We start from the raw sequence: 25213 nt of genomic DNA, 5'->3' as shown, positions 1-25213 counted from the left end.
ACAATATGATTTGGGAAGAGATGGGAAAAAAGAAAACAACTGACTCCAGTATAAATATATATACAGGTCTGCATACTGCATCACAGTTATAGTCAAAAGTTTATAGGGAAATACTGCTTTAGAAGATCTCAGCTGTATATTTTGGAAAGTGTACAGTTTCTAGTCTGGATGTGTTCTGATTCATTCTGGGAACCTCTTGTATAAGAGTTTAAGGGGGGCTTCCCTGGTGGTGCAGTGGTTGAGAGTCTGCCTGCCAATGCAGGGGACACGGTTTCGAGCCCTGGTCTGGGAAGATCCCACATGCCGCGGGGCAACTGGGTCCGTGAGCCACAACTACTGAGCCTGCGCGTCTGGAGCCTGTGCTCCACAACAAGAGAGGCCCGCGCACCGCGATGAAGAGTGGCCCCCGCTCGCCGCAACTAGAGAAAGCCCTCGCACAGAAACGAAGACCCAACACAGCCATAAATAAATAAATAAATAAAAATAAAAATTTAAAAAAAAAAAAGTTTATGGATTTCAGATGATTCTGAAAGTTCTAGGCTACTGATTTAGGTAGGAACTCCCTATCTAGGTCTTTTTCTGAAAGGTTCAGTTTTCCAAGAAATAACTGAAACCATTTTATCCTGTGTGGTTTTCCAAACCTACTGAGCCAGCCCCAGAATAAGCTGGGAGAAGACACCAAGCTTTTTAGTAGAAGAACCAGATCCCAAACCTGAGGCCAGATCTGCTACAAACCTTTACACTGAGGAGGTTTCTGGAATCCCTGCACCCTTCCAGAGCACAGAGCACAGGGGGAGACCATAGTCACTTTGAACCTCCCAGCCTGGAAACTACGTCTTAGATGCCCTGTCAGCCAGCACCAGCCAATATGTGTCCATGGTGGATATAGTAGGGCTTTAATACTTTGTGTCAAAATATGGATTTATATATTGCTTTGTAGTTCAACAAAGAATGCATCTTATATTACATAACTGCTGAAACTGCTATGCTTCTAAGGAGAGAAATATATCAAAAGATTTCTCATAAAATAAAAATGGGCAAAGGAAAACACAATAAAAAAGTAAAATTAAATTACTAGTAGAGAAGATATCTACTAAACTCCAAGTAATTATGTTCAGGTATATGGTGAAAACTTTCTAAATTTTCTAAAATATGTTCCTTGAGCTTAAAAACTTGTCATTTATTTCCAGAATTGTATGATACATTAAAATCACTAGTAAATATTTACCTGTATATATCTTTTCAGTTTTTGAATATGTTTTTGAAAAAGGAATTCTTTTTCGCCAGGCTGAACCATTATATGATGTTGACATATATTTATCTGAGAGAAAAAGAAAACAGGAATTAAATATTTTATAATGTAAAAATCATATTCCAGGAGCATTTCAAAGTTATAAATATCTCAGAGGTGAAGCTATTCTCTAATAATTCATTTTACCATTTCAAGGCTAAGGCATCAGGGATACAAGTGAGCTTATTAAAACCATTTAAGTTATCAATGAACACGGTTATACATCTCTTAATTGACTGTTCAGTTCCTCAAATAAGGTTTGCTCCCACGAGGCTAAGCTACAGAAGAGTATGATACGTGTATGTAATCAAAATGTTTCATTGCCTGGCCTTACCATGATTTTACATAAAATTCTGTTAACATTTGCAGAGCTAAAGAAAGGAAGGAAAGGAAGGAAGGAAGGAAGGAAGGAAGGAAGGTAGGTGAGGCCATCTTAACACAAATCTAGACTGTGGCATCAAACTGTTCCGGTAATTACTGTATTCTTCACAGCTATCCACTCACAGTAAAATAATAATAAAATTAATAATAAAATAATAGTAGCAAATAAAATTAAAAGTCTGTTTCACTTAAGAATATCCTTATTTTTATATATAAATCCATACATCATTCCATTCTAAAACAAATAGAAGAAAATAATTTAAAAGCCAACTTCTATTTAAATTGTGAAAGGAGGACCTAAGAGAGACAAAGAGTTTTCACTTATGTTTCAGAAAGTACACAACATTCAGAACTCTACTAACTAGACTGTGTACACAGGAAAATACAGACATGAAATTACAGGGAATTGAGTGACCTTTTGTTAAGTTGAGAAAACAAACCCAACTTTAAAAGAGCCAAATTCATCTGAGAGAGGGGAAAAAAAAAAAGAGAGATTTGGTTCCCTCCTCCCTTGCGTCCTTGTACTTCCTGAGAAATACTATGACTTTGCCTATTACATGATGAAATGATTTAGAAGCAATCTGGGCATGGATGGGAGAGATGAGAGGTTGTCAAAAATATTGCAATTAACCCCCAAACTAACCCTTTCAGAAAGTAATCGTGAAGGCCTAAAGAAAAACCACAACATTAGACAGAAAGTGATAATTGAACAATGCAGTCAGTGGAACAAGAAAATGTCAACCATTCAAAAACAATCCTCAAGAGTGAAATAAAGTTATCCAGGGGGAACAAAGTGCAGTGCTCTGAGACAAAATTCTAGAGGGTCATGTCAAGCCATCTGCACCCAACATGTTTTCTCCAATATCCTTTAAATCATGTGCACTCCTGCACATGGACAAAAATCCTCTTACTAGTTTTCTAAGATGTTACGGTGGTGATGGCCTGGAAAAAGAAGGGGGTGGATAGCAATTAAGATTGGTTGGACCATCAGGAAATTCCATGGGAATGCAAACCACAGACATGAGTAAAGAGCCTATATAAGTGTAGAACTCCACCTGAACAGAGGTTGAATTTGGGTTCCTTGTTAACATCAACTTTATCGTAGGACCCGTTTGTGGGCCTGCTGCGGGGAGGTGCATTCATTGAGACAGTTCTGACAGCATCTCTCTGAACACGGATATAGGAGGCATTCTCAGAATTTCCGTTTTTATTATTGCGATGGTAACTCATTTTATTTTGGGGATTTGGAGCCTGTACTGCTATAAAAGAAAGAGGGAAGAGAGTGAGGGATAAAACAAGCTGGTTTCACACCTGTAAATAACATATTGCACTTTAAATGTTTGATAGCACAATGGAAGATAATGTAAGCTAAAAGAACTAAGTTTATAGGAATTGGGCTGACATCTAAAATAACATGTTGCATGACAATGACTTGTTTTTCTGCTAGAAAATATTATTTAATCTCTTTTCAAATTACAATTTAGGAATATCAAATACATAGACACTTTACCTCTCCTCATTCCTGGGCCAGGAAAGTTCTTTGGTTCATCATAAATCCATTTTCTTTTTTTCACGCCTTTAAAATGAGGCTTCCTCACTGGCTGGACATCATGTACTTAAAGAAGATACAAATTTTTACAGTTTTTAAAGAGACGCTTTCATCTGAAAATTACTGTAGGTGATAATTACATATCTGTGCATTCACATGTCAAGTAAGAGAAAAAAATAAATGTACCACCCCAGTACTTTACTTTCTAGAACAAAGGGTGATTTAATTTTAAGTACCAAAAAAATCTATCTTGGAAATTGATTGATGAGAAAACTTTCAATAAGTAACGTTCCTTTGGAGAAAAATGCTTTTCTCCAAAGGAATGTGTGGATCTTTTTAGGTTTAAAAGAACATAAAATTACAATCCAAATATAATTATATATCCCATTATAATGTTATTTTTAAGTAGTTTTAGAATTGTGATTTTGAACATAAATCTTTCTGTACTTTTTAAGCCAAAACTACTACTTCTTAAGAAGTTGGATTAGTGTAAAATACTTTACTGACTATTACCTTACTGTTTTAAGATCTTAAGAAGTTGGGGGTATAGGTAGTTTGGTGAAACAAGCCTCAGTAATCAGAATTTGTAAGTGCTAATATTACTAAGTTATTCACTTCTTGCTTGCATGTTTTTACACGGAAAATTTTATGTGCATGCTCAATTTTCCAGGAATATCTAAGGTACATTTCTCCAGAGTATCTTAAAACGGTTTAGTAAAGAGGAGCATTCTTTATTATTTCTCTGTGTGGAGATCCTAAACATTCACAAGTAGCTACTATGCAGAGAAAATGAACATCAAATTCACTCTGTAGATTACGTTAGCTCTCTACAGCGGGCTGATAAATCTCTCTTCGCCCTAGCTCTCATCTTCGGCTCCAGCAGGAAGCCTTCAGTGAAGCTCTGATTCACCACCTCCGCTCCAAACATCATGCCCCACCCTTACTCTCATGCTCCCACTCCTAGAACTTGGAAACCATATTTTTCACAAGTGTCACTAAACTAAGCTTCTCTGAGGTAAACCATCACGGTTCCCTTTGTTTCCCAGCTGGGGCTGAAGAATATTACAGGGGTTCAATAAATGAAATAAGGAAAAGGAAGGAAGGAGGGAGGGAAACAGGAAGATTCATGAGCCTTAATTGTATCAAGAGAAGAAGCTCCAAGTACTAAATAGCAAGGAGAAGCCAAATCAAGAAAAATAATCTGAAACATAATAAAAATTTGTCAACGTATCCCAGCACAGGTTAAATTTAAAATGTACTAATGAATCTTCAGAGAACGTAGTATATTATTAACTTTAATATCTAAATTAATCTAGTGGGAAAGTGTAAAATTTACTAGGACCTACATCACAATTCATTGTCAATTAGAAGAATATTGTGTCTTTAATTCTTAATCCTGAATAGTTTTCAAACCATCCTTTTTTCTTTCTTTTTTAAAATTCTCCTTCAAATAAGCAAAACAAATCCATGATAAGGCAAATACATCTAAGGCCCAAAAGTGACAGAGCTGATGTCTCACTTGAAGAGGGGTCCTCTCTGCACTTCATACTGATATTCTCAGTAGCATTTAATACATGCGTTGTAGGTACTAGTCGGGTAGTTAGGGAACGCTTTGGATGAGGACTGTCCTTGTTATCTTTTAAAAGCAAATTAAGAAAATAGAATGTCACTATTAGTAAAAAGAAGTGTTTCAGTTGGTATTTCACTTTGCAAGCATTATATGATGGGCATACCTATTTAAAATATATATACGTATATTAATTTTTAGAACCCACCACTGAAATTCCCTAATTGCCACACTGAGTCCCCCAAATTTGTCACTAACAAACCATTAAAAATTCAGAGATAACAGCCATTATCTTCAATATGTAAATTATATATTTGTGGCAATATTTTTAATACCTCTGTATAAAAAAATAAAATACAAAAAAATAAAAGGTTATCAATTTTACATCAAGTGTGCCAATTTAAACCAAGGATGAAGAAATATCTGTAACAATCTTCACTTGTTCTAAGCTTTGGAGCAGGACCATCCAATAGAGTTTTCTACAATGATGGAAACATTCTAAATCTGTGCTGTCTGAAATGATAGCCACTGGTCACATGTGGATATTGAGCACTTGCAATATGGCTAGTGCAACTGATGAGCTGAATTTTAAAATTTTTATTTAATTTTAATTAACTTAAACAGCCACACGTGAATGGTGGCTATGGTTATTAGTGTAGTTAGAGGTGTGTGTTTTTTGATGGATTGAGCAAAAGAGAGGAAACAAGATTTACATATAATTTTCCATAAGGAGAATTTGATCACAAGTGTCTTCCTGTTCTTGAGAATATTTATTTACTGGTGGGGAAAACAGTAGATGTAATTGGTTAATACTTAGATGGAGAACATGTGAAGTCCTCTAATTAGAGGACAGCTGTACTGTCTGTGACTGAGAGAGCTGCCCAGCAGAGGTCCCATCTGGGGGATTCTAAGCACGATAAAGGCAGCATAAAACTATAGAGGATGTATTTTATTATCATATCTCTGGATTATTCACAGACTATAATTAGTAACAATCATAAAGTGGGGAAGTCAGCATGAGAATTAATACTCTTCTCAGTATATATATGTTCACAAACAAAGCTTTCTAAGAAAATTCAATCACACTGAATATTGGAAGCTGAAAAAAAAAAAAAAAAACTAGAGGACTGGGTATTACCATTTAAGAGAACCAATAACTTTAGAGCTAGCAAGACTCCTAGAAATTATGTAGTCCAACAGGCTAATTTTTCAGATAAGGAAACTGAAGCTAAAAAAAGATGAAGCCCCATAGGCAAATAATTAGGGATAGAGCCAGGACTGGAAACTTAGGGCTTCTGACTCCTATCTAGTGTATTCTGTGTATATTTTTATTTATTACCTTGCCTCTACAACAATCATGCTTTATATTTAAATTGTCTATACAAATTACAAATGGATCAAAATATAGACTGGCTCATTACCTTTAGCATTTGAATATTTCGACATCGTGATTTCTTTCTCTTCAGTTAAAGCTTCATTTTCATCTACTCCAAGAAATATGATCCTCTGTGGAATGTAGCAGTCACCTCCTGTGACAATAACTTACTGTCAGTGGCAATGATGGCAGAAAATTGTACAAAACTATCTTTTAATACAGGATAATCCTCCCCTAAAATACCCCTTTTGCACACTTTTATGTAAATACTTCTCAGTGATACCATCACCATCTCTATACATATCATATATGTTTCGATTAATACATGTGTATATATATATATATATATATGAAAATACAGTATGTACATTTACAGATAATTGGAAGAAAATGCACACAGTCAACACAATTTTCCATATAACAATCTTTACCACACTTTAGAGATACTCAGAGTAAATATAATTTATCTTCCACATAATATCTTCAGATATATGAAAGCAGTTTTTATGTTCCTTAAAGATCTTCTATATTCCAGGATAAATATCCATAGTTGCTTTAAATATTACTTAAATACTTAATTTCAGATCCTTCACCATACAAGTTACCCTTTCTTAACATAAAATATTTGTTTCAAGTAACCTTGTTTAAAAATGATGCCCAAATGTGGACTACCCTGTACAGAAATCAGTGGAACTAGTATAATAATAGATGACATTTATAGAGCATCTTTCTATAAGTCATACACTCTACTGAGTATTTTAAATGACTTATCACATTTAATTATTTTCCTATACTACTCCTAATAATTCAATGTAAGTTTACCTTAGCTATTCGGTAGCTGACACATGTTACTGAATTATTTTGAAACCTTGTGGCCAACAAAAACATTTATTTTTTTCCTCACAATATATATCATGTCAGGTCTTTCCCAACTTGAAGAAAACCTACCGGTAATGTCTTGGACTTAAATGCAAGAGATTATGTTTATCACAGTTTGAGTTTACGTTGTTAAATCTGGCTCATTGTTCCAGCATATTAACTTCCAGTCATCTGTAAATTTTATAAACGTGTCTCTATACATCTAGTCATTCAATTGTTTAAATGTAAAATCATTTATTCTACAAATATTTACAGAGTGCACATCATGTGCCAGACATTCTACTAGAGATTCATCTAGAGCAATTGATTATACACAATTCCTGACCTCAAGGAGTTTATCCAAAGCCAATGAATAAAATGCTAAAAAGATGTTGATGAAACAAATCAGTTATGAGAGAGAAAATTCAGACTCATTTATTATATGGTGACATACTCAGAATCAATCAGTAATAAACTAACTTACCTCCATTTTCAAAAGCAGCACTGTCAGTCCTTGGTTTCCTATCCAGTGATGCTTTTATCTCACCTTGCCTTTCAAATAGGCTGAATTTTGTTGGAACTGTCAGACTGTCCCCTAGGAAAAAAAAAAAAAAAAAATCACTCCAGGAACCATTACGCGTTTACCTAAGTTTATGATAGAATTTATGATGACAGTAAAAAGCCTAAAAGTTAATGGAAATATTGTTTGCACAGTGATTTGATGAACAATAAATTTATAATTATACAAATTTTAAGCCAATTTATAATTAGGAGGAAAGCAGAAGGCAAGTTTATTTTCCTATGTGGATAACGTATCAAGTGGCAGTTAAAAAATTTAAGCAATCTAACTCTATAGTGTATGTATATTTAGTTTATTTGATGTGCTTTTCATATAATGAATTTTGTAATATTTATTTTGTTTTCATCTACTAACCATGAACAGAGTAAAAAGTATTAGGGTCAACTACTGATTAAAAAATGCTAATTATACTGATAATTAATTCTCACCATTTCCTTATACATCTCTAGCTAATTTTCTCCAAAAATAAAATATTAAAAGGAGAATAAAAGAGCTATGACAATCTGATACAACTCGTGATTCTGGACTGGATTCTAAACCAGGGAAAAAACTTCATTTTGTTATAAAGGACATTGATGGCACAATTGGTGAAATTTTTTTTTAAAAGTCTGTAAATAATATTGAATCAGTAGTAATTTCCTGATATTGATATTTAGACTGCATTTGGGTGAGAGTTATGTAGGGGCATCATGCCTGCAACTAACTCTCAAACAATTTGAAAAAATAACAACAATGTGTGTGTTGAGAGAGAGAGGGAGAGAGAGTGAAAAATCAAATGTGTAAAATGCTAACATTTGGGGAAATCTGGGTAAGGGGTATTCATGAGTTAACTGAAAATATTTAAAAATAAAAAGCTTTTTAAAGCCATAATATAAAGCAAAAATGCATATAATTGTCTTTATAATCTGCCATTTTTAATATTCATTGCTATTGTGTTTGTTTTGTTATTGTTTTATTTTTTCTTGTCTCCATAATTCAAGAAACCTGTCCTTCACTAGATGGCTCCCATCTATCAGCTAGGTCTTTTCGATTATTCTACCATCTGATGGCATGGTGCTGCCACCTACTGCCATATGTTTAAATAGTTTGCCACACATACGTACTTGCAAGAAAGGCATTCTACTTTTTATCCTATACTCATATTGATCCTGGGAGACTTTGCCAACTATCTTTTTTATTTTTTTTTTAAAGAGGAGAATAGAATTCAGATCTCTCCTACTCCTGAAAAACTTGTTTTTCAGCTCATCCCAGGGGCAAGAAAACTACTTAAACTCATGGCAACCATGTATTTTTTTCTCTGAGTTCCTTTTTTTTTTTGAATTTTATTTATTTATTTTTTTATACAGCAGATTCTTATTAGTCATCAATTTTATACACATCAGTGTATACATGTCAATCCCAATCGCCCAATTCATCACACCACCACCCCCACCCCCCCGTGGCTTTCCCCCCTTGGTGTCCATACATTTGTTTTCTACTTCTGTGTCTCAATTTATGCCCTGCAAACTGGTTCATCTGTACCATTTTTCTAGGTTCCACATATATGCATTAATATACGATTTTTGTTTTTCTCTTTCTGACTTACTTCACTCTGTATGACAGTCTCTAGATCCATCCACGTCTCAACAAACGACCCAATATCGTTCTTTTTATGGCTGAGTAATATTCCATTGTATATATATATACCACAACTTCTTTTTCCATTCATCTGTCGATGGGCATTTAGGTTGCTTCCATGACCTGGCTATTGTAAAGAGTGCTGCAATGAACATTGGGGTGCATGTGTCTTTTTGAATTATGGTTTTCTCTGGGTATATGCCCAGTAGTGGAATTGCTGGATCATATGGTAATTCTATTTTTAGTTTTTTAAGGAACATCCATATAGTTCTCCATAGTGGCTGTATCAATTTACATTTCCACCAACAGTGCAAGAGGGTTCCCTTTTCTCCACACCCTCTCCAGCATTTGTTGTTTGTAGATTTTCTGATGATGCCCATTCTAACTGGTGTGAGGTGATACCTCATTGTAGTTTTGATTTGCATTTCTCTAATGATTAGTGATGTTGAGCAGCTTTTCATGTGCTTCCTGACCATGTGTATGTCTTCTTTGGAGAAATGTCTATTTAGGTCTTCTGCCCATTTTTGGATTGGGTTGTTTGTTTTTTTAATATTGAGCTGCATGAGCTGTATATATATTTTGGAGATTAATCCTTTGTCCATGGATTCATTTGCAAATATTTTCTCCCATTCTGAGGGTTGTCTTTTCGTCTTGTTTATGGTTTCCTTTGCTGTGCAAAAGCTTTGAAGTTTCATTAGGTCCCATTTGTTTATTTTTGTTTTTATTTCCATTACTCTAGGAGGTGGATCAAAAAAGATCTTGCTGTGATTTATGACAAAGAGTGTTCTTCCTATGTTTTCCTCTAAGAGTTTTATAGTGTCCGGTCTTACATTTAGGTCTCGAATCCATTTTGAGTTTATTTTTGTGTATGGCGTTAGGTAGTGTTCTAATTTCATTCTTTTACATGTAGCTGTCCAGTTTTCCCAGCACCACTTATTGAAGAGACTGTCTTTTCTCCATTGTATATTCTTGCCTCCTTTGTCATAGATTAGTTGACCATAGGTGCATGGGTTTATCTCTGGGCTTTCTATCTTGTTCCATTGATCTATGTTTCGGTTTTTGTGCCAGTACCATATTGTCTTGATTACTGTAGCTTTGTAGTATAGTCTGAAATCAGAGAGTCTGATTCCTCCAGCTCCATATTTTTCCCTCAAGACTGCTTTGGCTATTCAGGGTCTTTTGTGTCTCCATAAAAATTTTAAGATTTTTTGTTCTAGGTCTGTAAAAAATGTCATTGGTAATTTGAGAGGGATTGCATTGAATCTGTAGATTGCTTTGGGGAGTATAGTCATTTTCACAATATTGATTCATCCAATCCAAGAACATGGTATATCTCTCCATCTGTTGGTATCATCTTTAATTTCTTTCATCAGTGTCTCACAGTTTTCTGCATACAGGTCTTTTGTCTCTCTATGGAGGTTTATTCCTAGGTATTTTAATCTTTTTGTTGCAGTGGTAAATGGGAGTGTTTCCTTAATTTCTCTTTCAGATTTTTCATCATTAGTGTATAGGAATGCAAGAGATTTCTGTGCATTAATTTTGTATCCTGCAACTTTACCAAATTCATTGATTAGCTCTAATAGTTTTCTGGTGGCATCTTTAGGGTTCTCTATGTATAGTATCATGTCATCCGCAAACAGTGACAGTTTTACTTCTTCTTTTCCAATTTTTATTCCTTTTATTTCTTTTTCTTCTCTGATTGCCATGGCTAGGACTTCCAAAACTATGTTGAATAATAGTGGTGAGAGTGGACATCCTTGTCATGTTCCTGATCTTAGAGGAAATGCTTTCAGTTTTTCACCATTGAGAATGATGTTTGCTGTGGGTTTGTCATATATGGCCTTTATTATGTTGAGGTAGGTTCACTCTATGCCCACTTTCTGAAGAGTTTTTATCATAAATGGGTATTCAATTTTGACAAAAGCTTTTTCTGCATGTATTGAGATGATCATATGGTTTTTATTCTTCAATTTGTTAATATGGTGTATCACATTGATTTGCATATATTGAAGAATCCTTGCATCCCTGGGATAAATCCCACTTGATCATGGTGTATAATCCTTTTAATGTGTTTTTGGATTCTGTTTGCTAGTATTTTGTTGAGGATTTTTGCATCTTTATTCATCAGTGATATTGGTCCTTAATTTTCTTTTTTTGTAGTATCTTTGTCCGGTTTTGGTATCAGGGTGATGGTGGCCTCATACAATGAGTTTGGGAGTGTTCCTTCCTCTGCAATTTTTGGGAAGAGTTTGAGAAGGATGGGTATTAGCTCTTCTCTAAATGTTTGATAGAATTCACCTGTGAAGCCATCTGGTCCTGGACTTTTGTTTGTTGGAAGATTTTTAATCACAGTTTCAATATCATTACTTGTGATTGGTCTGTTCATATTTTCTATTTCTTCCTGGTTCAGTCTTGGAAGGTTATACCTTTCTACGAATTTGTCCATTTCTTCCAGGTTGTCCATTTTAATGGCATAGAGTTGCTTGTAGTAGTCTCTTAGGATGCTTTGTATTTCTGCAGTGTCTGTTGTAACTTCTCCTTTTTCATTTCTAATTTTATTGATTTCAGTCCTCTCCCTCTTTTTCTTCATGAGTCTGGCTGATGGTTTATCAATTTTGTTTATCTTCTCAAAGAACCAGCTTTTAGTTTTATTGATCTTTGCTACTGTTTTCTTTGTGTCTATTTCATTTATTTCTGCTCTGATCTTTATGATTTCTTTCCTTCTACTAACTTTGGGTTTTGTTTGTTCTTCTTTCTCTAGTTCCTTTAGGTGTAACGTTATATTGTTTGAGATTTTTCTTGTTACTTGAGGTAGGCTTGTATAGCTATAAACCGCCCTCTTAGAACTGCTTTTGCTGCATCCCGTTGGTTTTGGATCGTCGTGTTTTCATTGTCATTTGTCTCTAGGTAGTTTTTGATTTCCTCTTTGATTTCTTCAGTGATCTCTTGGTTACTTAGTAACATATTGTTTGGCCTCCATGTGTTTGTGTTTTTTACGTTTTTTTCCCTGTAATTCATTTCTAATCTCATAGCGTTGTGGTCAGAAAAGATGCTTGATATGATTTCAATTTTCTTAAATTTACTGAGGCTTGATTTGTGACACAAGATGTGATCTATCCTGGAGAATGTTCCATGCGCACTTGAGAAGAACGTGTAATCTGCTGTTTTTGGATGGAATGTCCTATAAATATCATTAAATCTATCTGGTCTATTGTGTCATTTAAAGCTTGTGTTTCCTTATTTATTTTCATTTTGGATGATCTGTCCATTGGTGTAAGTGAGGTGCTAAAGTCCCCCACTATTACTGTGTTACTGTCGATTTCCTCTTTTATAGCTGTTGACCATTGCCTTATGTATTGAGGAGCTCCTATGTTGGGTGCATATATATTTATAATTGTTATATCTTCTTCTTGGATTGATCACTTGATCATTATGTAGTGTCCTCCCTTGTATCTTGTAACATTCTTTCTTTTAAAGTCTATTTTATCTGATATGAGTATTGCTACTCCAGCTTTCTTTTGGTTTCCATTTGCATGGAATATCTTTTTCCATCCCCTCACTTTCAGTCTGTACGTGTCCCTAGGTCTAAAGTGGGTCTCTTGTAGACAGCATATAGATGGGTCTTGGTTTTGTATCCATTCAGCAAGCCTGTGTCTTTTGGTTGGAGCATTTAATCCACTCACATTTAAGGTAATTATCGATATGTGTGTTCCTATGACCATTTTCTTAATTGTTTTGGGTTTGTTTTTGTAGGTCCTTTTCTTCTCTTGTGTTACACACTTAGAGAGGTTCCTTTAGCATTTGTTTTAGAGCTGGTTTTGTGCTGCTGAATTCTCTTAGCTTTTGCTTGTCTGTAAAGCTTTTGATTTCTCCATTGAATCTGAATGAGGTCCTTGCTGGGTAGAGTAATCTTGGTTGTAGGTTCTTCCCTTTCATCACTTTAAGTATATCATGCCACTCCCTTCTGGCTTGTAGAGTTTCTGCTGAGAAATCAGCTCTTAACCTTATGGGAGTTCCCTTGTATGTTATTTGTTGTTTTTCCCTTGCTGCTTTCAATAATTTTTCTTTGTCTTTAATTTTTGCCAATTTTATTACTATGTGTCTCGGCGTGTTTCTCCTTGGGTTTATCCTGTATGGGACTCTCTGCACTTCCTGGACTTGGGTGGCTATTTCCTCTCCCATGTTAGGGAAGTTTTCGATTATAATCTCTTCAAATATTTTCTCTGGTTCTTTCTCTCTCTCTTCTCCTTCTGGGACCCCTATAATGTGAATTTTGTTGCGTTTAATGTTGTCCCAGAGGTCTCTTAGGCTGTCTTCATTTCTTTTCATTCTTTTTTCTTTAGTCTGTTCCGCAGCAGTGAATTCCACCATTCTGTCTTCCAGGTCACTTATCCATTCTTCTGCCTCAGTTATTCTGCTATTGATTCCTTCTAGTGTAGTTTTCATTTCAGTTATTGCACTGTTCATCTCTGTCTGTTTGTTCTTTAATTCTTCTAGGTCTTTGTTAAACATTTCTTGCATCTTCTTGATCTTTGCCTCCATTCTTTTTCTGAGATCCTGGATCATCTTCACTATCATTATTCTGAATTCTTTTTCTGGAAGGTTGCCTATCTCCACCTCATTTAGGTTTTTTTCTGGGGTTTTATCTTGTTCCTTCATCTGGTACATAGTCCTCTGCCTTTTCATCTTGTCTATCTTTCTGTGAATGTGGTTTTTGTTCCACAGGCTGCAGGATTGTAGTTCTTCTTGCTTCTCGTGAATTCCTTGTTTTATATGCAGAAAATAATGTTCTTCTTATCTTGCCTTCAAGGGCAAGATGTTCACCAACAGAAAAGTCAGATTTACCAGAACATAAGATCCATAAAAGGCACAGCTTTGGAATTATTCACCTGCTTTGCCCTTGAAATTGGCTGATACACAGGAGGCACTCATTCAATTAACAAACGCACCCTTGTTCTGCCATTAATGTTGTTCTGTGATCTCCCTTTTGTCCTTCTAGGGCTAAGTTGTCCCTTCTACTTATAAAGAAAAATCTACACCTGTTTCACAGGGAGATTTATTTTCATAGCCAAATAAAATGGTAAAACCAAATTATTTACAGAATTATTGCATGGGGTGTGTAGTGCTACCATGTGTTTATTAAGTCTATTCATTCTGTGCTTCCTCTGGAAAACACAATTACGTTAATAGCAGCTTTTCATATTAAATTTAGGTCATCGATAAAACCACTTCCTTCTCACTCTCAATTCTGATGTATTATTTATCATTTGACTTCAGTGCATACCTTACTAAATAATTCACAGCTATCACACCAAGTACCTCTTATTCATCACCTTGAAATGCTTCCTTTTCATTCCTTACCTTCCTGCAATTCACTGCCATTTTCCAAAGGCTTTTCTAACTCTTTTTCCACCGTAGAGGCTATGCTTTTAGATGATAAAGTATCTGGAGGAGTATGAAATCTGTAGTATTCACCTAATCTCCCACAAGAAAATTAACAGTTAGTGTACTTACTTCTCACATCAAATATTAGAAAATCCACAAATGTTTGATTTCTTACCAGATTTATAACACATCTCCTTTATTGCTCTTTTTTCTTCAATTTCTTCAGGAGTCTTTGTCCATAAACTAGAAGCATCTATAGGATATATATATTTTTAATTAAATTGTCCCAAAGCCAAATAATCTGAAAATTTATAAATCAGAATGAAACATCCACACATTGTTCTCATGAATAGATTACTGTTTTAAAAAACATTTAAAATCAATAATTTGCACACCGTCAAATGTTTCTCATTGCTATATTTTACATTTTAGAAAGAATCAGTCAAGAGGAAAGAAATAACTATACATTATGTGTCTTGAGATGAGAAGCTTCAGGTACAGATTCACAATTGAGATCATCTTTGTTTGCTTGCTTGCTTGTTTGTTTGGAGAAGGAAGATGTAAGTATGGGAGACACAGAGCTACAGCAGGAAAGGACACATCTCCTTCCTCCTCTTCTTCCTCAAAGTTAGTTTTTAAAATTAAAGGATGGTGAATGGGTTACGATATATCCTCCTGAGGTTTCAGGGGCTACCGACTCTGGGACAGAGGTGCAATTCCCTCCTGAGTTTGTTTCTGTAGTAAAATACCTACAGAAAAAATGTCACATTTCAGTTTTTCAATGTGCCCACATCCTGTGTCTCCATGGAAGGACATATTCCAGGATAGAGACAGACTGAGAGTTTATTTTTCCACATGCCTATCTTGTTTGTACATACTTATTGGCACTGCAGGGCTGTGATGATATGGGAGGAATAGCATGGGCTACACTGCAAAAGACCTGGGTTCTAACCTTGTTTATACTCTGGCAAGGAGTACCTGGGATAATGCAGATGATAGTGCTTTATAAATTATAAACTACTCTATTGATCTCTATAACTTCAAGGATTAAATGTGAGACAGATGGATATAATCATATAATAGATTGACACTCATGTATATCAATGTTAAGTTATATATAAATAATAAAAGTTATATAAATCAATGTTATCAATATTAAGTTATATAAAAGTAAACAGGTTATTAGTATACCTACTACAAGCAACTGTGCGTTTTTAAACATGAGATCTGTCTCCTAGCCATCATACAACAAAAAACTTCCAATCCAAATGATAAGCATATGTGTACACATAGAACAAATTAGAACATAATGAATTTAATATACTTAATAAAATGAAAGCTATTTTCTCACCCAAATCTGCCTTATATATTACATTATACACTTCTAATAGTTAAACAAATATGTAGAAAATACCATGAGGTTTTTGAATGTGCACTGTGAATCTGAGAAAAGGTTTACTAACCATTTTGTTCATCTTCTTCCTCCTCTTCTTCTTCAAAGTTTGTTTTTAAAACTAAGGGATGGTGAATGGGTCGTGATATATTCTCCTGAGGTTTCAGAGGTTCCTGACTCTGGGTTGCGGGTGGAATTCCTTCCTGAGTTTCTTTCTGCGGTGTGATATCTATAGAGGAATTGCAACATTTCAGTCTTTTCAAGATACACGTTTTGGTGCATGTTCAATGATCAACTGTTGTCCTCCTGATTAACTGCATGTTTGTTGAAAGGTGTCTCTTCTTATTTCTGGAAAGGTTATTGAATTAACTTGCAAAAAAATATCAACATTTTGCTGGTAAGATGTGGAAAATATGCTAATTCATAGACTTTAGATAGTAATTATAACCATGACTTGGTATATATCATACTTTGATATAAATACAAAGTGATCATAAGCATTACTGTATTCTTACATTACATCCGTGGGATAAGAATAACTTAACTAATCACATTAAAATAATTTAACAAAGGCAAACTCATATAAGACATAGCTTATAATGGCAGAGTATACGTGTTCAAAAGAGGAAAAAATCCAATGGCTGGGGGTTGATAACTTCGAAGTGAGAATAATACTTTCAGATTCCTTTATTGACTCACATGTGTCAGATTGACCAAAGCTCTAGGTCATATTTAAATGTTCTATAACCTTCAAAACTAACCAGCAAATAACAGAAAAAGCCAGTGAACACCTGTATCTTCTATCATTACTTATTCAATTCCCTTGGTTTTTCAAACCAATAGTTACCAAATTTGGCTAGTTATCAGAATCAACTAAAAAAATTATTCAAATCATCTTTTGGGTCTCTGTTTTTCAAATTTCTGATTCAGCAGGTCTAAATTAAAGCCTAGAAATCTGATACTATTTTTTAAATGTCTCAGATAATTACAAAATCAGCCAAGTTTGGAAACCACGGCCCCAAATCAATGATCATCTATCTGGTGTCCTGGGTCATGGGAAGGCTTTCAGTGGGTTTGCCATCCCAATAATTTGAAAGCCATCTATCATATTCCAGATCCTTAATTTCCACATCCATTTTCACCCTAAAATTAGTTTGCCTGAGAGCAAGGCTCACTTCACAGTAGCCTTTTCTCCACTTTACAAAATAAAGCTCTACTTTACCCATGCCAAAATTTTCTATAGCACATTGCCCGAAAAAGAAATCCTCCTTTACTGATTAATCAAACCACCATGAACTCATAGGGCTTTTTCCATTACCTTGACTTATACACATTTCTACCAGGAGAAAATCATTTTGTGATAGGCAGAATAATATTCTCCCAAAGATGTCCAAGTCTTGATCGCTGAAACCTGTGTATACATTAGGTTATACAGGAAAGAGGAATTAAGACTGCTAATCAGCTGACCTCAGAATTGGCAGATTATCCTTTATTATTCAGGTGGGCCCTTGAAAGTAGAAGAGAGATACAGAGGAAAAGAGCCAGGAAAAGAAGTGTGACAGTGAAAGCTAGGTCAGTGATGCAGTGTCAGAAGGACTTGACTATCCATTGCTGACTCCGAGGTGGAGGAAGGGGGACATGAACAAAGGAATACTGAAGACCTCTAGAAACTGGAAAAGGCAAGGCAACAGATTCTCTCCCAGAAATCTCCAGAAGGAATGCAGCCCTGGAGACACCTTAATTTTAATTCAGAGAAATCTCATCAAATTCCTAAACTATAGAACTACAAGACAATAAACTTGAATTGTTGAAGTCACTTAGTTAAGGGTAAATTGTTACAACAGTAACAGAAAATGGATACACGTGGTATTAGAAAAAAGTGCTATCTGGTTGGAATGTTCTGAATTCAAATGCATAATCGAGTATGTTGCTAGTTAAGAATTTTTGTTGAAAAATTTTGCTTGCTCCATTTCTAGACTATTGTGAAAGAATATGTCACTCTTGAAAAAAAAGTCTTGTGGTGTCAATGAAAAGAGAGCACTAGTAAGAAACTGTGAAGGAAAAACATGGCTTTAAACAGAACTTTTTAGCTATTCTCAATACATATTCCCAAGACTTGTCATTAGCTTCAAAGAAAAGCTTCACTGAACATTCAAAACAATACAAGTTAAAATCACATTTTATAAAAGCTTTATTGAGATATAATTCACATACTATACGATTCCTCATTTAAATGAATAAGTCAATGTTTTTAGTATATTCAGGGAGATGTGCAACCATCACCATGATCAGTTTTAGGATATCTGATCACCCAAAAAAGGAAACCCATACCAATTAGCAGTTACTCTTCATGTCCACCCAATGTCCCCAGCCTTACAGAAGCACTAGTATACTTTCTGTTTCTATGGATTTGCCTATTCTGGATATTTCATATAAATGGAATTATACAATATGTGGTCCTTGTACATGACTCCTTCCACTTACCACAGTGTTTTTTATAGCCAAATAATATTTCACTGTATGCATATACCACAATTTATCCATTCATCACATGATGGGCACTTGGGTTATTTCCACTTTTTTTGGTTGTTATAAATAATGTTGATATGAATATTGTTGTGCAAGTTTTTGTGAGGACATATCTCTTGGGTATATACTTAGGAGTGAATTAGTAGGACATATAGTGACTCTATGTTTAATCTTTTGAGGAACTGCCAGACTGTTTTCCAAAGCAATTGCACCATTTACATTCCTACCTAAAATGTATGAAGATTCCAATTTCTCTACATCCTCGTCAACTCTTATTATCTTTTTGATTAAACTATTCTAGTAGATGTGAGTGGCATCTCACTGTAGTTTTGATTTACATTTATCTAATGGTTAATGATGATGACCATCTTTTCATGAGCTTATTAGCCATTTGTATATCTTTGAGAAATGTCTATTCAGTCTTTGTCCATTTTGTAATGGGATTGTCTTTATATTATTGAGTTGTAAGAGCTCTTTATATATTCTAGATATGTCTCTTATTAGATGAAAGATTTGCAAATATTTTCTCCCATTCTGTAGGTTGTCTTTTCACTTTCTTGATGGTATTCTTGAAACACAGAAGTTTCTAATTTTGATGAAATCCAATTCATTTTTTTCATTGATTGCTTGTTTTTCTGGTGTCATAACTGAGAGGGGTTTGAGTAACCTACAGTTTCTTATAAGAATTTTATAATTTTAGCTCATATTTAGGTCTTTGGTCTATTTTGAGTTAATTTTTGTAGAGTATAAAGAAGTCCAAGTTTGTTTGTTTTTTTTTTTATATGGCTATCCAGTTTTCTTAGCACCATTTGTTGAGAATACTATTCTTTCCTCCATTGAATGGTCTATGCACCCTTTTCAAAAATCAATTGACCAGAAATTGATTTACGGAAAGGTTTAGTTCTGGTCTCTCAATTTTATCTCATTGATCTACATATTGATTTTTATGCCAGTACCAGATGGTCTTGATTACTGTAGTTTTGTAGTAATTTCTACATTTCAAAATCAGTAAGTATGAGTTCTACAACTTTGTTTTTCATTTTCAAGATTGTTTTTACGATTCTGGGTCCCTTGAAATTCTATATACTATTGACCCTTGAACAACACATGCTTGAACTGCAAGGGTCCGCTTGTACACGGATTTTTTTTTTTAAATAGTAAATACTATAGTACTTGACAATCCAAGATTGATTGAATCTGAGCCTGCAGAACCATGGATATGGAGGAACTGCAGATTCAGAGAACCCTCTGAATCTATAGTTATCTGAGTATAACTATAAGTTATACTCGGATTTTATATGGCTTGGAGGGTCAGCTCCCCTAACCTCCTGTTGTTCAATGGTCAACTGTACATTTTAGAATCAGCTTGTCAACTTCTTCAAATAAGTCATTTGGGATTTTGATAGGAGTGGCATTGAATCTATAGACCAATTTGGGGGGTACTGCCATATTAACAATAAAACCAATCTATGAACATGGTCTATCTTTCCATTTTTAAAGTTTCTTTAATTTTTTTCAACAACGTTCTGTAGTTTTTGAATGTTTTGTTCTTCTCTTGTTAAAGTAATAACTAAATATTTTTAATGCTGTTGTAAGTAGAATTTTTTTTCCATTTCATCTTCACTTTGTTCATTGCTAGTATATAGAAATACAATCAATTATTGTATATTAATCTTGTACCCTGCTGAATTTATTACTTCTAATAGTTTTAAACAAGTTTTTTAGATTTTTCTAAATGAAAGATCATGCCATATGTAAATAGAGATCATTTTATTTCTTCCTTTTCAATCTGAGTGCCTTTTATTTAGCTTTATTGCCCAATCCCCCTGGCTTTAATATAAATGGCAAGAAAACATCCTTATCTTGTTTCTGAATAAGGGGAAAGGCTTTCAGTTATGCCTGTAAGTATATTAGCTGTGGATTTTTCATATATGTCCTAGATCAGGTTGAGGGAGTTTCCTTCTACTTTTAGTTTGTTGAGTGTTTTTATCATGAAAGAGTGTTGGTTTTTGTCAATGCTTTTTGTTCAATATACTATGATGACTATGACCATGTTTTTTTTTGCCCTTTATTCTATTGATCTGGTGTATTACATTAATTCATTTTTTGTAGTTAAACCAACCTTGCATTTCTGGGATAAATCCCACTTGGTCATGAACTAAAATCCTTTTTTTAATGTTGGATTTAGTTTCCTAGAATTTTATCGAGTATTTTTGTGTGTGTATTCTGTATAATACTATTAATATTATATTACATCTGTAATGTGTTACAAACCCCAAAACACATTGTTATAATTATTACTTTCTATAACTTTATATTTCTTAAAGTAGTTGAGAGGAGAAGGAAAATACATATCTATAGAGTTTGATACATTAGCTTTCTTGTTTATCATTTCTAGTTTTCTTCATTTGAGTTACCACCTGGTATCATTTCTTTACCATAATACAGGTTTGCTTTCGCCTGCCTCTTTTGTGCTGTTATTGTCAAATATATTACATTTCTAAATGTTTTAGGTTCAAAATACAATTATATACATGTACATATATATATATTTTTTCTTTCAGTACTTTGAGTATGTCATCCTACTGCCTTCTGGACTACTTTTTTTCTGGAGAAGTCAGTTGTTAATCATACTGAGGTTCTCTTATATGTGACAAATCATTGTTATTTTGCTTCTTTCCAGAATTTGCTTCTGTTTTGGCATTTACTCTTTTAACTATGATGTGTCTAGATGTGTCTATCTTTGGGTTTATTCTACTTAGCATTTGTTTTGCTTCTTGGATATGTAGATTAATAATTTTCATCAAATTTGGGAAGCTTTCAGCCATTATTTCTTTGAATATTTTTTTCTATTTTCCCTCCTCTCATTCTGGTACTCCCATTATGCATGTCCCACATTTCTCTGAGGTTCTGTTCATCTTTCTTTTTCTTTTTTTTAATTGAAGTAAAATTGATTTACAATGTTGTGTTAGTTTCAGGTGTACAGCAAAGTGATTCAGTTATACATACGTATACTTCTATTTTTTTCAGATTCTTTTCCTTTATAGGTTATTATAAAATATTGAGTATAGTTCCCTGTGCTATATAGTAGGGTCCTTGTTGGTTATCTGTTTTATGTATAGTAGTGTGTATATGTTAATCCCAAACTCCTAATTTATCCCTCCCCCTCCCCCTTTCTCCTTTGGTAACCATAAGTTTGTTTTCTATGTCTGTGTGTCTATTTCTGTTTTGTATACAAGTTCATTTGTATCTCCCCCCCCCCTTTTTTTTTAGATTCCACAGATAAGTAACATCATATGATATTTGTCTTCTATGTCTGGCTTACTTCATTTAGGATGATAATCTCTAGGTCCATCCATGTTGCTGCAAATGGCATTATTTCATTCTTCTTTTATGGCTGAGTAATATTCCATTGTATAAATAAAGGGAGAGGGCCCAAATCAATAGAATTAGAAATTAAAAAGGAGAAGTTACAACTGACGCCACAGAAATACAAAGGACTGTAAGAGACTACTACAAGCAACTATATGCCAATAAAATGGACAACCTAGAAGAAATGGAAAAATTCTTAGAAAGGTACAATCTACCAAGACTGAACCAGGAAGAAATATAAAATATGAACAGACCAATTACAAGTATTGAAATTGAATCTGTGATTTAAAAACTCCCAACAAACAAAAGTCCAGGACCAGATGGCTTCACAGGCAAATTCTACCAAACATTTTTCTTTTTTCCTTTCAATTCTATACCTTTTTCAGACTATATAATCTCTATTGATCTGTCTTTAGTTTGCTGATTCTTTCTTCTGTCAGCTTAAATCTGCAGTTGAACCCCTCTAATAATTTGTCATTTTGGTTATTGTTCAACTCTAGAATTTCTATTTCATTCTTTTTCATAGTTTATATACTTTTCCAATAAAATTCTAATTTTATGTGCAGTAATTATTTCTCTAAGTTTGTAATGTAATTATGTTATTTTAATAAATTATATATCAATAATAATTGCAATGACAACTCAATCCTAAAGAAATGTATTAAAGAGATAAATTAATGACTATAAGTCTCCATAATGTGGAGGCTTATTCTTATAGGAATTTTAAAAATTTAGATTTTAATTTATTCTATTTTATTTTTATTATATTTAAATTTGATACCTATTTCCTTTTAAACTTGGAGATGATCACCAGAAGGATTAGGCCTCTTTTGAAAATGTCTGGTTTAGCAACATTTAAATGAAATCTTTTTTTTTTTTTTTTTGGCTGTGCTGGGTCTTAGTTGCAGCGTGCGAGATCTTCGTTGCCGCGTGCAGGATCTTTGTTGCGGCATGCAGGATCTTTAGTTGCAGCGTGTGGGATCTTTTAGTTTGGCATGCAGAATCTTTTTTTTTTTTTAGTTGCGACATGTGGGATCTTTTTTTTTTAGTTGCGGCATGCGGAATCTTTAGTTGTGCGTGCAAACTCTTAGTTGCGGCATGTGGGATCTAGTTCCCTGATGAGGGATCGAACCCAGGCCCCTGGCATTGGGAGCATGGAGTCTTAGCCACTGGACCACCAGGGAAGTCCCTAAATGAAATCTTTTTCAAAAGAGTCCAAAACCTTTTTTAATTTGTTAGCAGATTAAAGTTTAAATTGCAAAAAGACTAACTGGCAGTTTTATATTCCCAGACAAAAAATGCAGGACTCAAGTATTGAACTTAGTGCTTAAAGATAACAGACAATGGCAAATCAACTAATGGGAAATTGCTTTTGGCAAACACCTCATTCTGGAAGAGCACAGCTGGTAACTTAGATAGCATTGCTGTGGCTCCAACTCACCTACTTAACATGGACCACATGATGGGTCTCAATTCCTTGATCAGAGGCCCTAGAAATTTTCACAGGTTACACATTTAAATGCGTAAATTTTATCTTATTTTAACTGGCTACAAACTTACACATGAATTGCACAATGCTATGTATGAAACAATAGTTATATTTCGCTACCAAAAAATCGTCATTAATCCCACCCTGAATTTGTCAATCACATGCACCTACTGAAACATAAAGGTAGATTTTAAAATAAAGGTATAACTTTGTAATTTAATTTTTGTCTAAGGTGAGATGATTTATTTTCCCGGTTTTGGTTAATATGAACCTTGGTAGGTAAATGTCCTTGGAAATATTTTAGGAAATATTAGGTCTACAAAAGATCAAATTATATCTTCTGAGGTACTGAAATAGTTTTAGAATGAACAGATGATGCAGTGGGTTTAACACATATTCAAATGAGCTTCGTAGTTTCCTCCAGTCTGGAAATTGAATCCTCTTTCCTAGAGCACAGACATCTGTCTGGGCAGAGAAAAAATATTTACCTGCTTAACATGAATAAATACTTTTCTGGACTTCCTGGGATAGAATTAGCCACTATGTGAAAGGTAGTACTATGTACCTATGTTTCGTGGTTGGGATTCATCAGTAAACAAAATAAAGATTCCTACTCTTACGGAATGTTCATTCTATAGGGAGGAATCAGACAACAAACAATAGATGTAGTGAAGAAATAAATTATATTTTATCTGAGAAAATGATAAGGGAAATGGCAAAAGAAAGCAGAGCAAGGCCAGGAAGAATGTGTAGGGAGGAAGTGGGAAGGCTGCCACATTTCAAACAGAGTATTCAGGGTAGACCTCATTAAAAGATGATATTTGAGTAAGGCCTTGAAGAGGTAAAGGAGTTGACCATAAAGCTGTTGAGAGAAGGGTGTTTCATGCAAAGCCCTTGAAGCAGGAGCCTACTAGCAGGGAGAAGCAGGGAAACTGGTATGGTTGGAGCAGAGTGAGCAAGTAGAACAGCTGCAGGAGATAAATTCAGAGAGGAAACAGGGCACCAGATCAAGTACAGTCATTTAGGCCTTTGTCAGGACTCTGATTTTACTCTGAATGAAATGAAAACCAATTGGAGGGGTGATGTCTGATTTATGCATAAGAGTATCACTGACTGTGCTTTGAACAGACATAGAGGGACAAGAGTTGAAGTAGGAAAACCATTTAGGCTATTGCAGTAATCCAGTCAAGAAATGATGTCGGTGTTTTGGCCCAAGGTGGGAATAGTAGAAATAGTGAGAAAAGTCGGATTTTGGATATATTAAATACAGTAGAGTTAACAGGATTTCTGTATGGATTGGATGTGGGATATGAGAGAAACAGAGTTTGAGGATGATTCAGTTGACCTGAAGGATAGAAGGATAGAACTGCCATTAAACCAAGATAGAAAGGCTATGGATATAGCAGGTTTGGGGATATAGGAGTAAAATTGTGAGTTGAGTTTTGAATGTGTTAAGTGGGAAATATCTATTCAAGAGCCCAAGTGAAAAGTTGAATATAAGGATCTTTGAAGTTCAAGAGAGAGGTCTGGAATAGATATGTAAATTTGGGAGTAATTTACATGTGGATCATAATCAAAGGCATGAGTCTGGATGAGATTACTAAGGGAGTAGGCAGAGAAGAAAAGAGAACCAAGAACTAACTCCTAGAACATACCACATGTAAGAGGATGGGGAAAAGATGAAAAACCAGTAAGGGAGAGCAAAAACAGAATACTAGGTAGATAGGAGTAAAACAAAGAGGTACAGGGTCTTGGAAGCTAGATAAGGAAATTATATCAATGAGGGAGGAGTGATCAAATCTGTCAAATGCTGCTAATCGTTCCAGT

The 25213-nt window shown here is 34.5% G+C and overlaps 1 protein-coding gene across 1 annotated transcript in view; it reads right to left on the bottom strand.

Annotated features, from left to right (window-relative positions):
- LOC309640369 (uncharacterized protein C12orf50 homolog) overlaps window positions 1-25213 on the bottom strand; it is a 42996-nt gene that overhangs the window by 13691 nt on the left and 4092 nt on the right. Inside the window, exons 3-11 of the mRNA XM_082419036.1 lie at window positions 16067-16225; window positions 14779-14856; window positions 14580-14693; window positions 7506-7616; window positions 6210-6317; window positions 4741-4857; window positions 3183-3287; window positions 2728-2931; window positions 1229-1321 (exon numbers count right to left, since the gene is read on the bottom strand). Of these exons, the coding sequence (XP_082275162.1) occupies window positions 1229-1321; window positions 2728-2931; window positions 3183-3287; window positions 4741-4857; window positions 6210-6317; window positions 7506-7616; window positions 14580-14693; window positions 14779-14856; window positions 16067-16225 (1089 nt within the window). The remainder of the gene's footprint in view (window positions 1-1228; window positions 1322-2727; window positions 2932-3182; window positions 3288-4740; window positions 4858-6209; window positions 6318-7505; window positions 7617-14579; window positions 14694-14778; window positions 14857-16066; window positions 16226-25213) is intronic.

Source organism: Balaenoptera physalus (genome assembly GCF_965194825.1).
Source record: "Balaenoptera physalus genome assembly, chromosome: 13".
Classification (NCBI taxonomy): domain Eukaryota; kingdom Metazoa; phylum Chordata; class Mammalia; order Artiodactyla; family Balaenopteridae; genus Balaenoptera; species Balaenoptera physalus.
The sequence above is the reverse complement of the archived record's forward strand: the minus strand, read 5'-3'. Positions and strand labels throughout refer to the sequence as shown.